We start from the raw sequence: 15,609 nt of genomic DNA on the forward strand, positions 1-15,609 counted from the left end.
TTTAAAAATGTAGCCACCTAAGCCCAACACAGAACAATCATATCAGAGTCTTTATGAGTTGGATCTGAGTATCAGTATTTTTTAGGAAGCTCCATAGAAGAATGTAATGCAGTGAGGGTAACTGAGGAAGACTACTCAAAGCATGGGAATGAGCCCAGGGCTTCCCTTCCTGTTCCAGAGTCATTCCCTAGTCAATCTTTTCCGGCCTCATAGCTTTAAATACCGCCTGTGTCACCTCTTACTCTGGACCCATATAACCACTGCCCACTTGACAACTCCACTTGGATGGTCAGTAGGCATCTCGAAATTACCATATACAAACCTTCACTCTTAATTTTACTCCCTTAGTCTTCCCTGTCTTAGTAAATGGTGCCATCAATTCACCCAGTTGCTCAGGCCATCCTTGACTTCTTTCTCTCACACCCCATGTCTTATCCATTAACAGTCTGTGTCAAATATACCCATGATCTCACCATCTTCACTAATAAGACCTTAGTTCAGACAGCCGTTATCTCACACCATAAAATTTACAAAACAGTTTCCCGCCTCCACCCTTGTCCCATCTCCCGCGTGCAGTCTGTTTTCTAACTGGTGTGTCTCAATCATCTGTGGCTTCCCATAACACTCAAAACAATAAAACACCAGAGTAACATCCAAATTCCTTACTACGATATGCAAGATCTTATGTGATCCTACCTGGGCTGCCTCTCCTTACTCATTTTTTACCATTCTTACCTTCATCACTGCCCTCCAAGCCACACCTGCATTTTGCTTTCCTAGAACATGTCATACATGCTCACGTGTCAGGATCTTTGCCCTTGGTTTTCCTTCGGCCTAGAATGCTCTTTTTGGAAGTTATTTACATAATTATTTCCTCACTTCCTTCTGGTTTCTGTTCAAATGTTACCTCCCCAGGCTGTCCCTGACCACCTTAACAAAGTAGCACCTATGCTATTACTCTGTTTACTTACTCTGTGCTTTTTTCTTCATAGCATTTATTTCTATGCAAACTTTTTATTATATATGTATTTGCTCATTTATATGTTGTCTATGTTAAATGAATGAATCCATGATTTCAATTCAGTAATTTTTGGCTGAAACCAGGGGCAGATCTTTTAACTATCTAGAGACAATGGTGGTCAAGATTCAGTAAGTCCTTCCTAATACTCTTTCTCACAAAAGAGATAGATCGAGATGTTTAAAAGGAGTGAAATTGAAACGGTATTTGAGTAACTAAACGTGAAACCATATTCCTTAGTTGTCATCCACCTAGTGACCCAAGATGTTTGGAAGATAACTGAAAGACTGATAAACAGCAAATCAAACCAGCCAGGTCTTGACCAGATACCAGATTAAAGTCTGGCCCATTTTAAGCATGAAAAGAAGGCTTAGATCTGAGTACTCTGTAACTATATCTAAAGTTATTTAAACAAAGAAAAAACAGCTGAAGTTGAAACAGAAAACTTATAGTAGATGGAATTCAGGAGCCAAGAGAGTACAGTATTGTTTTAAGATCTGGGGAAATTAGCTCTTGATTATTTTACAAGAGGTAAAAATTAAAGCTGAAAATGTCCTTTTTGTGTTAGAGACACATGTGTTTTCTGTCAGATGCTGTCTTATTAGTACGACCAGTGTGTTCCAGGTGAGATCTAAAGGCAGACTTTATCCCTAAGGAAAAAGAAGTGTCATCCAAGATGCCACACTGGCCTCCTGAAAGAGTCAGGATGATAATCCCAGAAATGCTATTCTGCTGACCAAAGTGAAAACATAGTGTTTCTCAGCTCTGATTTTACAACTGTGAACTCCAATGGTTCCTTTCCTTTCTGCTCAGGGCGGAGGCTGTGTAGTGAAGTGACTAGGAGCTTGGCCACTAGAGCTGAACTAAATAAATTTGAATTCTGACTCATATAGTTTCATGACCTTGGACAAATTAATGGGCTTTTTGTATTTTCTCGGTTTTCTCATTTATAAAAATGTAAATAATATTAGTTTCTACCTCATAAAAATACGCTTACAGTGTTTGGTGAAGATTGTATGAATTAATACGTGTAAAGTACTAGAACAGTGCTAGACGTGTAGTAAATTCTTATATAACAGCTATTTTCATCACATATGTTTTGGCTCTGTGCATTTTGTTTTTTGTTTGTCTGTTTTATGCTTAAAGATGTAGGGCTTCCCTGGTGGCGCAGTGGTTAAGAATCCGCCTGCCAATGCAGGGGACACGGGTTCGAGCCCTGGTCCAGGAAGATCCCACGTGCCGCGGAGCAACTAAGCCCGTGCGCCACAACTACTGAGCCTGCGCTCTAGAGCCTGCAAGCCACAACTGCTAAGCCCACGTGCCACAATTACTGAAGCCCGCGTGCCTAGAGCCCATGCACTGCAAGGAAGAGCAGCCCCCGCTCGCCACAACTAGAGAAAGCCCACACACAGCAACGAAGACCCAATGCAGCCAAAAATAAAAAATAAATTAAAAAAAAAAGATGTAATTGCAGCTTATGGAGAGAGAAAGAAATACATGTTCAAATTCAGAATCTTTAGGCCTCCAGAGGCATTTGTCCAAAAACAGAACTCAGGCTTCTCTTATCCATCTAGTGCTATTCTGTTGACAAATACTGAGTTTTCCTTCTTGCGATTTCCCTGGTGATTTTCCCTTTAAAACAGACCATGGTATGAGTTAATATATTGGGAATGACTCATTTTTCCCTTAAAAAGTGACAAAGCAAAACCCTACATGTGAGATTCTAGCTCCTGTTGGATTTGCCATTTGGCTTCATCTGCTGATACAGGCACAAGCAAGTATGTATTTGAAGATTTGCCTCATGGAAAAGGAAGATGAGACTTGTCCTGCGTTGCTGTGGAAGATAGATCTAGGATCCTGGTAAAATTTTCAAAAAGGGAGACTTTAGCTCTTGTAAGAAAGAACTTTCTAACAGTTTGGGTGAAATAATATGCCTATAATTATTTTTATAGAAAATGATTTATCAGTTGGAAAGGATAGGAAAAGCATAAGGGAATTGAAGCAGAAGCAAACCAAATTCCTACTCACATCAAGAATCTCTCTCTTAGACCTTTAAGTGCCCCTGTGCTGTTCTTAGCTAGAGTAGACAATGGTTCTCTGTGCCAACACTGTAACTTATACCTCCTTTTAGTGTGGAATTATCACACTGTATTATAATTCTGATTCACAGATCTGTTTTCCATATGAGAGGAGAGAATTGTGTAACTCCATCACTTGGCATGGTCCTGGGATTATTTCTTGATTGTCGAATAAATGAATGTAGGGAATGGCTGGAAATGTCTGACAAAAGTAAATTCCTCATTTAGGTAATTTTAACAAAAAAATGATACTCTAAAATGAATCATATTGTGTTGTTTGTCTTAGCATTTTTAAATAGAAAATATTAATTTCCTCAAATTTTAATTGCCAACAACTGTTTGCTACAATCTGCAATTTTGCATAAATTGCAGAGGTAATGATAGCCTAGAAAACTGCGCAGGTGGCTCCCAGTGAACAAGTCTTGATTGACTGTGGACTTTTATATAGTGAGAAGCATATCTTGCCCAGCAGCTAATTATTAAGTTCTAACAGAACTCTATGATTCTGGGAGATAGGTTCTAAGTCTTTTATTCTTATTATGTCTTACAAACATGATGTAAAGCACTGGGCACAATGAAGTTGTTTAATACTTCTTATAAAACATTTTTTTTAACATCTTTATCAGAGTATAATTGCTTTACAATGGTGTGTTAGTTTCTGCTTTATAACAAAGTGAATCAGCTATACATATACATATATCCCTATATCTCCTTCCTCTTGTGTCTCCCTCCCATCCTCCCTATCCCACCCCTGTAGGTGGTCACAAAGCATTTTTATCTGGGTTTGTGTGATAGAAAAATTAAGCCTGAGCCCAGGCTCTTATCATACTCACAATATAAGGATAAAACTGAGTGAGGGAAAAAGTCATCTGAGTGTCAGAAATATGCATCATTTTATGGAGTAGCTGCTGTAACCTGTTGGTTCTGATTACCCTAGGGAAAAATTTGAGGCGCTAGAAACGACTAGGTGCAGCAAGCCATAGGATTCATTGAACAAAAGTAATTGTAACCAGAATTGAAAAGAGAAATGACAAGAATTTTCACAACGCCAAGTAAGACAGGTTAAATAAGAGTATAGTTAGGATATCTAGTTCTCAGAACCAGGAACAGGTATCAAGGGGCAAAGGCAGAAGTGTCTGAGGCATTATTTGAACACATTTGCTCTTAACTCCCTTGGTTCAACTCTCTTTTGCTATCATCATCCAGTTTAATGAATAGCAGGCTAAAAACCTTCCCATTGTTTGATAGCACAATAGTCAGAAACTGATCCGTCAAGTCTAAATAAGACTTTGATATTGCCATGGGTATTCCTAGCCAAACTCACTTAGGAGTAAAAACAATTTAACTAGATATTATTATTGAAGGAGTGGAGTTATCTAAAAGATCTTTCCATGCTGATTGAAATTCATCTCAATATTTTTTCTTTTGCTTGAAGCTTTACAGATTGTTAATTATATGTGTATATAATTCACTGGATTATGTATCGCTCAGTTCCTTGATGAAGTCATCAGTAATGATGAAGTGGGAGGTTTTGGTTTCAATTTTGGTTTTTGCAGGGATTTGGGAGGCTCTCATTTGGAACAAGAGAATGCTTGAGTGGGCTGCTAATGAATGTATAAGGGGAACCTTCTAAATATAGGAGAACTGTATTAAGATAGAGATGGGATGCTTCATAATTTTGGTGGCTTGGGATGGTTCTAAACATATACTCTACATTTGTTGATTGTTTATAGCAAGTGAAAGAAAGAGAAAAAACAAGGGGAACTCATAGACTTTTACTCTAAGTAACTGGGCAGAAGGTGGTACCATTACCTGAAATGAAAACGACTGCTGTATCAAGTACAAAGAGTTCCCTCTCATTGTTCCTCCTATTCAAAGATTTCCTGGTTTTCTCTTTTATTTTTCCATATTAACTTTAGAATAAAATTATATTCATCTAGAAAAAAGCAAAATACCATTTTTTATTGTAGTTGTATTAAATGTGTAATGAATATAGGGGGAACTGTCATCTTTATGATGTTGAATCCTACTCAAGAATATGGTTTGTCGTAAAACCATGACTAGTTCCTCAGTCTTACTTAAATCTTTTGGTGTTGTTCTAGAGATTTTCTTTTACCATATAGATTTTACACATTTTTTGTTAAGTTTACTTCTGAGTATTTTATTTTTGTCTTGCTATTATAATGGGGTCTTTTCTTTCATTATACCTTCTTACATGTTGTTGTATATGATAGTATTTATATCAACTTTAAAAATAAAATAGCCAGTTACCATACCCACAAGATGAGTTTATTTGGGAATAGCCAGACGAATTACAATTTGGGAAATGCAAGCTATGGTGGACCGTAGGCAAATCCAGAGAACAAAGGAGGGGAGGTTACTTTTATAGAGAAAAGGGGGTAGTTTGGAGGGACTGTTCTAAACAAAAGTTTACTGGAGGAAAGTAAGAGTTCAGGGTGGCAATGGCTTCTCATTGGCTGGGCTGTTGCTGGGCGAGGAAAATCTTCCTTCCTGAAATAGAAGACTTCCTCTTGTTTGGTAAAGCAAGGTACAGTTCTTCCACGGGGCATGAAAATAGAGGCGAGTGCATGCAAATGATGGAAAGTGATAGTAGTGAGAGCACCTTCTACAGGCCCTCTCAACTCTAATTTTAGTTGAGGTTTTCTTTAATTTTCACATTTATTTCTATATATTCATTTTTACTTGGCTAATTTATTGAATTCTCTCCTTGCTTATAATGTTACAGTTTTTAGGCTTAGTTATTATAAACATTTTAACATTTATGTTTATTAATTTTTTTCTAATATCTTTTGTTTATTTTATTGTTCTTTATCTAACATTTTAAGTTAAATGATTGATTCACTCATTTTTTAATTTCTATTTTATTTATATAATAATTTAAGTCTGTGAATTTTCCTCTAAGCTTTGCTTTATTTATATCTGATAGGATCTAATCTGTAGTACTTTTATTATAAATGTTTCTAGAAATTCTGCAATGTTGTTTTGTGTTTTCCTTTTGACCCAAGGATTGTTCAAAATAGTATTAAAATTTTTTTCCAATGGAAGGGTTTCTCAATTTCTGATTTTGTCAATACTTATAACTTTATTGATTTGTGATCAGAGAAAATATCTATAGTTTATCTAGCTATCTACTTTTTGGTATTAATTACTTTTTTTGTTGTTGCCAAAGTCACATCATTAAAAATATATTCTTTGGGCACCTGAAAGGAAAATATATGATCTACTTTCAGAGTTTAATGTATTGTAGTCAGATATATATCATTAATTATGTTGCTTATATTTTCTATACCTTTGATCTGTAATGGATTGAGAAAGGTTAATTGAATTCAACAAATTCAATGTGTTTCTATTTCTCCGTGTATCTCCTGTAATTTCTGCTTTATGAACTGATTTCTTTTTTATTTGTTACTTATATATTTATCATTGTCGTGTCTTCATTTAAATCACACCTTTGCATTATAATGTATACCTTTTTATCCTATTTGATAAATTTGCTGAATTTCTCCTTATTTGATAATAAGAGCATCATTTTTTTTTGATTAGTCATTTTCCTGTTATATGTTTGCCCACCTTTTATTTTCAACATTTCTGAACAGCTTTGTTTCAGATGTGTTTTATATAAAGTATAGAACTAGACTTTACTTTGTGAGTCAATTTTAATATATTATTCTTTTAATAGATAACAGAAAAATTTATATTTATTACTATGGTAAATATATACAGTCTGAAATGTCATATTATCTTCTGTTCTGTTATTTTTACGGTTTTTGTTTTCTTTTTATATTTTTTCTTTTTTGTATATAGTTGTTTTATTATTTAGGAAGATTTAGGAAGTTAATAATTATAACTTTATACAGTACTCTTAGTTCTCTATTTCTTTATGTGGTATCTATTGATACTCTATTGGAAGAAATGATAAAATGTTTCCTTTTCCTTCTGTGATTCCATTTCTTTTGTCTCCTACCTGATATTTGCCAATAAAAATTATCTTTGTAGTGTGTTTACCTTATACTTTTAAATATTCTCATATTTCTATTATTTGATTGGTCAGCTTTAAATTATATCTGTTCATTCTAGTCATTAAATATAAGGCAATCAGCAAACTTTCTCATTTTTGTCCTTCCTATTCTAATTTTGTTAGTTGCACCAATTCTACCTAATCAGAGCAAATAACATTTAACATTTTGTCTATCACGCCAATCCTCACACTTTTTTGCCTTAATTTTGTTATTAAATATATTCAAAACACTCCAATAGTCCTTTTGCCAGTTTCCTCAGATATATTTTGATTCATTAAAGTTCATCTTTTAGCACATTCCTCTGGAAAAACTCATGGGAACAATATTTCCTGTGTTCTTACAATTTCAAAATTGTTTGCAAACTTTAATCTTGGAAGACAATTTGACTGGATATGAAATCCTTGCTCCCAGTTTCTTTACATGGGTTTCTTGTAGGTATTGCTCTGCTGTTTTCTGGAATCGAATGTAAAAATCTGAATTTTTGCCTGGTTGCTCATAGGATTCTTTTTTTAGTCTTTAAAATCCAGCAACTTTACTGATATGTGTCTCACTGTTGACTATTATAGGTATGTCCAATTTATATGAGTCCAATTTGTATGGACTCAAGTCTTTTTTCCCCATTTTGTATGACTCTAAGTTCTTATTTTTAAAGTGTTTGGCATAGTGTTTGGTCATAATGTTCAACTTTTCCATAACAACATTTTTCTGTTGAGTTTATTACTTTGTTGTTAAATTAAAAATTTTCTTTGTTTTTTTTTCCTTGGGTCTGCCACTTTTAAAATGTATCCTTTTATTTACTTAAAATTTTGCATATAGTAAAATTTACTCTTTTTTGGTGTATAGTTCCATGACTTTAGACAAATGCATACAGTCATGTAACTACCACTAGAATCAAAATTCCCCTGGGCTGATTCTTATATAGTATCCTTTTATTGATGCTGTGTAAAATCCTTTTTAAAATTACTTATCATGGAATGAGCTGGGTTTTCTTGGATCTTCTCTTTGCAGGGTGCTTCTGTTAGGGTTTGGGGAGGACATGCTGAGCAGCCTTCAGATTCTTCCTTCACCACTTTCACAGAGTCAAACTACTTCCTGTTTGAATGGCTCCTCTGAGTCTTTGTGTTACTACCCACTGTGAACTATGCTAGGTCCAAGAGGGCTTCTTCTGCCCTTATTCCCACATTTTCTGCTACAAATAAGAGAGATATATATTGCATTTTATGTGACCCCTTCACCTTCAGGAAGTATATTTTTGTAGTCATTTCCAGAGATCTGCCACTGCTGGCTATCTTGTTATTCTCTGAACTTCTTTCTACCTTTCTCCCTGTGTGGTATCTACTAACTCTGCTGATCCTGGGTAACTCCTCCATGTTTTTGGAGTCTGTGTACAATATGTCTTCTAGTTTTGCTAAAAATTGTGCAGTTTTTATTGTTGTCATTAACTGTGTAGCATTTGCATGTTATCTGAGAGGAGAAGAGAGACAATACTGTCTCACACGGCCCTGTTCTTACTGGAAGTCCTTCCTTTGACTCCCCTCATCACTGCCTTTCCCTCATTCCCCTTCCTTGGCTCACACATTAAGCACTGGAATCCCTCATACTGCTAACCTCTCTTATTCCTACATCTCTTAATTAAAGCATGTATGAATACTTCCTGTTATATCCTAGACCTCGTCATCATTTTCTAAACATATAATTTCAAAGTTGGTCCATTTTTTCCTGCTATCCTTTTGGCTTGGAATGCTCTTTTATTCTTTCCCTGATTAGTATACTCTTGTTCATACTTTATGACCTAAAAATGTATATTAACTCCTTCAGGAAACCTTCCTTGACACCTCCTCAGGATGAGGCAGAATTAATTTCTCACCTGTGCTTCCACAGTACATTGTGCCATTTTTAGTGCACTTATTTTGTTGTTTTCAATATTTACATATTATCAAGCCAGTGAGTATCCCCTGCATCTATGTATTGACCTGTCAATACAGAACTTTCAAATCCTGGGTTTCTAGGACTCTACTTACAACTCTCCTATTATGGTCAGCACATACCTTCATTTATCTCATTTGATTTTCCACTGTTCAATTGAGGGGTACAATATTTTGAGTCATCTAGATTTCCTTATCTAGCTTTTGCTTGCTAAGTGATTTGATAATTTCAAAGCAATTTTCCTGTTCTTAGGATGTAACTGGAACTCCTCTAGAATTGGAGCATTCACAAATTAAAAACAAAAAACAAAAAACAAACCTCAGTAATCATTAATGGAAGTTATTCTGCATTCCAGGTGATGCAACTGTGACAATAGCTCACAGATATACTCCCAAAGAACAACTGAAGATCCATACTCTGCTGGCAGATGTTATCGTAGTAGCTGCAGGTAAGTCTTTAGTGGCTGTTATTTGGTGAAATGTCATCAGCAGACTAATTCCTGCCCTAATTGCTGACATGTCTATAAGAACAGCTTCTTGGGAGACTTAGGTATATATAGGACTGACTTCCATTCTGTCTCTTGGCAATCATCATATTGGTCCATTATGCCTGTGTTAGCATTCATCACTTCATTGTGGAAAACCAAAACAGCCTTTGGAATGACAGATTAAGCACAAGAATAAATGTGTACTTTGACAATTACTTTGACAGACATGATTGGTTCTAAACATGAATAAGTTATGGGGAGACTGATAGGAAATGCTGTTGAAAGAGTAGCCAGGGCTAGCTCACATAGGACCTTGTAGACCCTGTAAGGACTTTCATATAAGCCAAAGGTGGCTATGAGCAGGAGATTGACATGATCTGTCTTATGTTTTTAAAATATTATTCATACTGTGTCAAGGGGAATTGAGTCTAGAAGAGCAGGAGTAGAAACAGAGAGAACAGTTATTGCACTTCTATTTAATGGATCTAGGTTTTTCCTTAATTTGTTTTATAATCAAACATACAAAGTAATTCTACCCGTCATTTCTATCTTTACTCTTGCCACATAGCATTTCTACATTGCAGACAATTGTGACTCTTCTTGTTTTATCCAAGACTTGAATGGGAGCATTTTTCATTTTGTTTATCAATTAGATGTTATTGGTAATTTCTAGGCTTTACACTTGATTTGCTGAGTATTTACAAACTATGAAGGGAGGGTAAAAGTTCCAGAAGAAATTGAGTTTGATGAAGAGAATAATAATAGTTTAAATTAGTTTCAACCAAGATTAATTCACTTTTTATTATAATATAGGCCCTTCTCTGAAAGTCAGAATATATATGTGATGATTCCAGGTGGAGTAATTTGCCTCTTCATAGAGTAAAAATAGAAATATTCCCTTTTCAAGAAGTCACCAGTAAACTGGTAAAGCTAAGCACATTTCCAGTTTTTCTGAGAAATTATATTCAGAGGATATCAAGTGCAAATTTTTGAACTGGGTTGACATAAGTAAGACATCAGATGTTTAGACAGGCAATACAGTTTTTCAGACCACAGGTCAACACTAAGTAAAATACTGCTGCAGCAGCTGATATATTCACAGAAGACAAATATTGGGTTGGCCAGAAAGTTCATTACGGCAAAGCCTAACGAACTTTTGGCAAACCCAATGTTATGTTGACTTCTTTTTATTTATTTATTTATTTATTATTATTGTATTATTATTTTTTAATGTTTATTTATTTATTTATTTATTTTCTTATTAGTCATCCATTTTATACACATCAGTGTATACATGTCAATCCCAATCGCCCAATTCACACCACCACCCCCACCCCCCTGCCGCTTTCCCCCCTTGGTGTCCATACATTTGTTCTCTATGTCTGTGTCTCAATTTCTGCCCTGCAAACCAGTTCATCTTTACCATTTTCTAGGTTCCACATATATGTGTTAATATACGATATTTGTTTTTCCCTTTCTGAATTACTTCACTCTGTATGACAGTCTCTAGATGCATCCACGTCTCTACAAATGACCTGACTTCGTTCCTTTTTAGGGCAGAGTAATATTCCATTGTATATATATACCACATCTTCTTCATCCATTCGTCTCTTGATGGGCATTTAGGTTGCTTCCATGACCAGGCTATTGTAAATAGTGCTGCAATGAACATTGGGGTGCATGTGACTTTTTGAATTATGGTTTTCTCTGGGTGTATGCCCAATAGTGGGATTGCTGGGTCATACAGTAGTTCTATTTTTAGTTCTTTAAGGAACCTCCATACTGTTCTCCATAGTGGCTGTATCAATTTACATTCCCACCAACAGTGCAGGAGGGTTCCCTTTTCTCCACACCCTCCCCAGCATTTGTTGTTTGTAGACTTTCTGATGATGCCTTTTCTAACTGGTGTGAGGTGATACCTCACTGTAGTTTTGATTTGCATTTCTCTAATAATTAGTGATGTTGAGCAGCTTTTCATGTGCTTCTTGGCCATCTGTATGGCTTCTATGGAGAAATGTCTATTTAGGTCTTCTGCCCATTTTTGGATTGGGTTGTTTGTTTCTTTAATATTGAGCTGCATGAGCTGTTTATATATTTTGGAGATTAATCCTTTGTCCGATGATTCATTTGCGAATATTTTCTCCCATTTGGAGGGTTGTCTTTTCGTCTTGTTTATGGTTTCCTTTGCTTCACAAAAGCTTTGAAGTTTCATTAGGTCCCATTTGTTTATTTTTGTTTTTATTTCCATTACTCTAGGAGGTGGATCAAAAAAGATCTTGCTGTGATTTATGTCAAAGAGTGTTCTTCCTATGTTTTCCTCTAAGAGTTTTATAGTGTCCAGTCTTACATTTAGGTCTCGAATCCATTTTGAGTTTATTTTTATGTATGGTGTTAGGGAGTGTTCTAATTTCATTCTTTTACATGTAGCCATCCAGTTTTCCCTGCACCACTTATTGAAGAGACTGTCTTTTCTCCATTGTATATCCTTGCCTCCTTTGTCATAGATTAGTTGACCATAGGTGCGTGGGTTTATCTCTGGGCTTTCTATCTTGTTCCATTGATGTATGTTTGTGTTTTTGTGCCAGTACCATATTGTCTTGATTACTGTAGCTTTGTAGTATAGTCCAAAGTCAGGGAGTCTGATTCCTCCAGCTCCGTTTTTTTCCCTCAAGACTGCTTTGGCTATTCGGGGTCTTTTGTGTCTCCATACAAATTTTAAGATTTTTTGTTCTAGTTCCGTAAAAAATGCCATTGATAATTTGATAGAGATTGCATTGAATCTGTAGATTGCTTTGGGTAGTATAGTCATTTTCACAATATTGATTCTTCCAGTCTAAGAACATGTTATATCTCTCCATCTGTTGGTATCATCTTTAATTTCTTTCATCAGTGCCTTATAGTTTTCTGCATACAGGTCTTTTGTCTCCCTAGGTAGGTTTATTCCTAGGTATTTTATTCTTTTTGTTGCAGTGGTAAATGGAAGTGTTTCCTTAATTTCTTTTTCAGATTTTTCATCATTAGTGTATGGGAATGCAAGAGATTTCTGTGCATTAATTTTGTATCCTGCAACTTTACCAAATTCATTAATTAGCTCTAGTAGTTTTCTGGTGGTATTTTTAGGATTCTCTATGTATAGTATCATGTCATCTGCAACCAGTGACAGTTTTACTTCTTCTTTTCCAATTTGTATTCCTTTTAATTTCTTTTCCTTCTCTGATTGCTGTGGCTAGGACGTCCAAAACCATGTTGAATAATAGTGGTGAGAGTGTCTTTGTCTTCTTCCTGATCTTAGAGAAAATGCTTTCAGTTTTTCACCATTGAGAATGATGTTTGCTGTGGGCTTGTCATATATGGCCTTTATTATGTTGAGGTAGGTTCCCTCTATCCCCACTTTCTGGAGAGTTTTTATCATAAATGGGTGTTGAATTTTGTCAAAAGCTTTTTCTGCATCTATTGAGATGATCCTATGGTTTTTCTCCTTCAATTTGTTAATATGGTGTATCACATTGATTGATTTGCATATATTGAAGAATCCTTGCATCCCTGGGATAAATCCCACTTGATCATGGTGTATGATCCTCTTAATGTGTTGTTGGATTCTGTTTGCTAGTATTTTGTTTAGGATTTTTGCATCTATATTCATCAGTTATATTGGTCTGTAATTTTCTTTTTTTGTAGTATCTTTGTCTGGTTTTGGTATCAGGGTGATGGTGGCCTCATAGAATGAGTTTGGGAGTGTTCCTTCCTCTGCAATTGTTTGTAAGAGTTTGAGAAGGAAGGGTGTTAGCTCTTCTCTACATTTCTGATAGAATTCACCTGTGTAGCCATCTGGTCCTGGACTTTTGTTTGTTGGAAGATTTTTAATCACAGTTTCAATTTCATTACTTGTGATTGGTCTGTTCATATTTTCTATTTCTTCCTGGATCAGTCTTGGAAGGTTATACCATTCTAAGAATTTGTCCATTTCTTCCAGGTTGTCCATTTTATTTCCATAGAGTGCTTGTAGTAGTCTCTTAGGATGCTTTGTATTTCTGCGGTGTCTGTTGTAACTTCTCCTTTTTCATTTCTAATTTTATTGATTTGAGTCCTCTCCCTCTTTTTCTTGATGAGTCTGGCTAATGGTTTATCAATTTTGTTTATCTTCTCAAAGAACCAGCTTTTAGTTTTATTGATCTTTGCTATTGTTTTCTTTGTATGTAGTTCATTTATTTCTGCTCTGATCTTTATGATTTCTTTCCTTCTGCTAACTTTGGATTTTGTTTGTTCTTCTTTCTCTAGATCCTTTAGGTGTAACGTTAGATTGTTTATTGAGATTTTTCTTGTTTCTTGAGGTAGGCTTGTATAGTTATAAACTTCCCTCTTAGAACTGCTTTTGCTGCATCCCATAGGTTTTGAATCGTCGTGTTTTCATTGTCATTTGTCTCTAGGTATTTTTTGATTTCCTGTTTGATTTCTTTAGTGATCTCTTGGTTATTTAGTAATGTATTGTTTAGCCTCCATGTGTTTGTGTTTTTTACGTTTTTTTCCGTGTAATTCATTTCTAATCTCATAGCGTAGTGGTCAGAAAAGATGCTTGATATGATTTCAATTTTCTTAAATTTACTGACGCTTGATTTGTGACCCAAGATGTGATCTATCCTGGAGAATGTTCCGTGTGCACTTGAGAGAAAGTGTAATCTGCTGTTTTTGGATGGAATGTCCTATAAATATCAATTAAATCTATCTGGTCTATTGTGTCATTTAAAGCTTGTGTTTCCTTATTAATTTTCTGTTTGGATGATCTGTCCATTGGTGTAAGTGAGGTGTTAAAGTCCCCCACTATTATTGTGTTACTGTTGATTTCCTCTTTTAGAGCTGTTAGCAGTTGCCTTATGTGTTGAGGTGCTCCTATTTTGGGTGCATATATATTTATAATTGTTATATCTTCTTCTTGGATTGATCCCTTGATCATTATGTAGTGTCCTTCCTTGTCTCTTGTAACATTCTTTATTTGAAAGTCTGTTTTATCTGATATGAGTATTGCTACTCCAGCTTTCTTTTGATTTCCATTTGTATGGAATATCTTTTTCCATCCCCTCACTTTCAGTCTGTATGTGTCCCTAGGTCTGAAGTGGGTCTCTTGTAGACAACATATATATGGGTCTTGTTTTTGTATCCATTCAGCGAGCCTTGTCTTTTGGTTGCAGCATTTAATCCATTCACGTTTAAGGTAATTATCGATATGTATGTTCCTATGACCATTTTCTTAATTGTCTTGGGTTTGTTTTTGTAGGTCCTTTTCTTGTCTTGTGTTTCCCACTTAGAGAAGTTCCTTTAGCATTTGTTGTAGAGCTGGTTTGGTGGTGCTGAATTCTCTTAGGTTTTGCTTGTCTCTAAAGCTTTTGATTTCTCCATCGAATGTGAATGAGATCCTTGCTGGGTAGAGTAATCTTGGTTGTAGGTTCTTCCCTTTCATCACTTTAAGTATATCATGCCACTCCCTTCTGGCTTGTAGAGTTTCTTATGAGAAATCAGCTGTTAACCTTATGGGAGTTCCCTTATATGTTATTTTTCATCTTTCCCTTGCTGCTTTCAATAATTTTTCTTTGTCTTTAATTTTTGCCAGTTTGATTACTATGTGTCTCAGCATGTTTCTCCTTGGGTTTATCCTGTATGGGACTCTCTGTGCTTCCTGGACTTGGGTGGCTCTTTCCTTTCCCATATTAGGGAAGTTTTTGACTATAATCTCTTCAAATATTTTCTCGGGTCCTTCCTCTGTCTCTTCTCCTTCTGGGACCCCTATAATGTGAATGTTGTTGCATTTAATGTTGTCCCAGAGGTCTCTTAGGCCGTCTTCATTTCTTCTCATTCTTTTTTCTTTATTCTGTTCCTCAGCAGTGAATTCTGCCATTCTGTGTTCCAGGTGACTTATCCGTTCTTCTGCCTCAGTTATTCTGCTATTGATTCCTTCTAGTGTAGTTTTCATTTCAGTTATTGTATTGTTCATCTCTGTTTGTTCTTTAATTCTTCTAGATCTTTTTTAAACATTTCTTGCATCTTCTCGATCTTTGCCTCCATTCT

General features: G+C 35.5%; 1 protein-coding gene across 4 annotated transcripts in view; it reads left to right on the plus strand.

Annotated features, from left to right (window-relative positions):
• The window catches only part of MTHFD2L (methylenetetrahydrofolate dehydrogenase (NADP+ dependent) 2 like), a 133,104-nt gene that overhangs the window by 53,226 nt on the left and 64,269 nt on the right, over positions 1 to 15,609 (plus strand). For all 4 annotated transcript variants that reach the window (XM_061191469.1, XM_061191471.1, XM_061191470.1 and 1 more), the window contains one exon: positions 9,418 to 9,510. In XM_061191469.1, coding sequence (XP_061047452.1) covers positions 9,418 to 9,510 — 93 coding nt within the window. The remainder of the gene's footprint in view (positions 1 to 9,417; positions 9,511 to 15,609) is intronic.

Source organism: Eubalaena glacialis, chromosome 5 (genome assembly GCF_028564815.1).
Source record: "Eubalaena glacialis isolate mEubGla1 chromosome 5, mEubGla1.1.hap2.+ XY, whole genome shotgun sequence".
NCBI classification, from domain to species: domain Eukaryota; kingdom Metazoa; phylum Chordata; class Mammalia; order Artiodactyla; family Balaenidae; genus Eubalaena; species Eubalaena glacialis.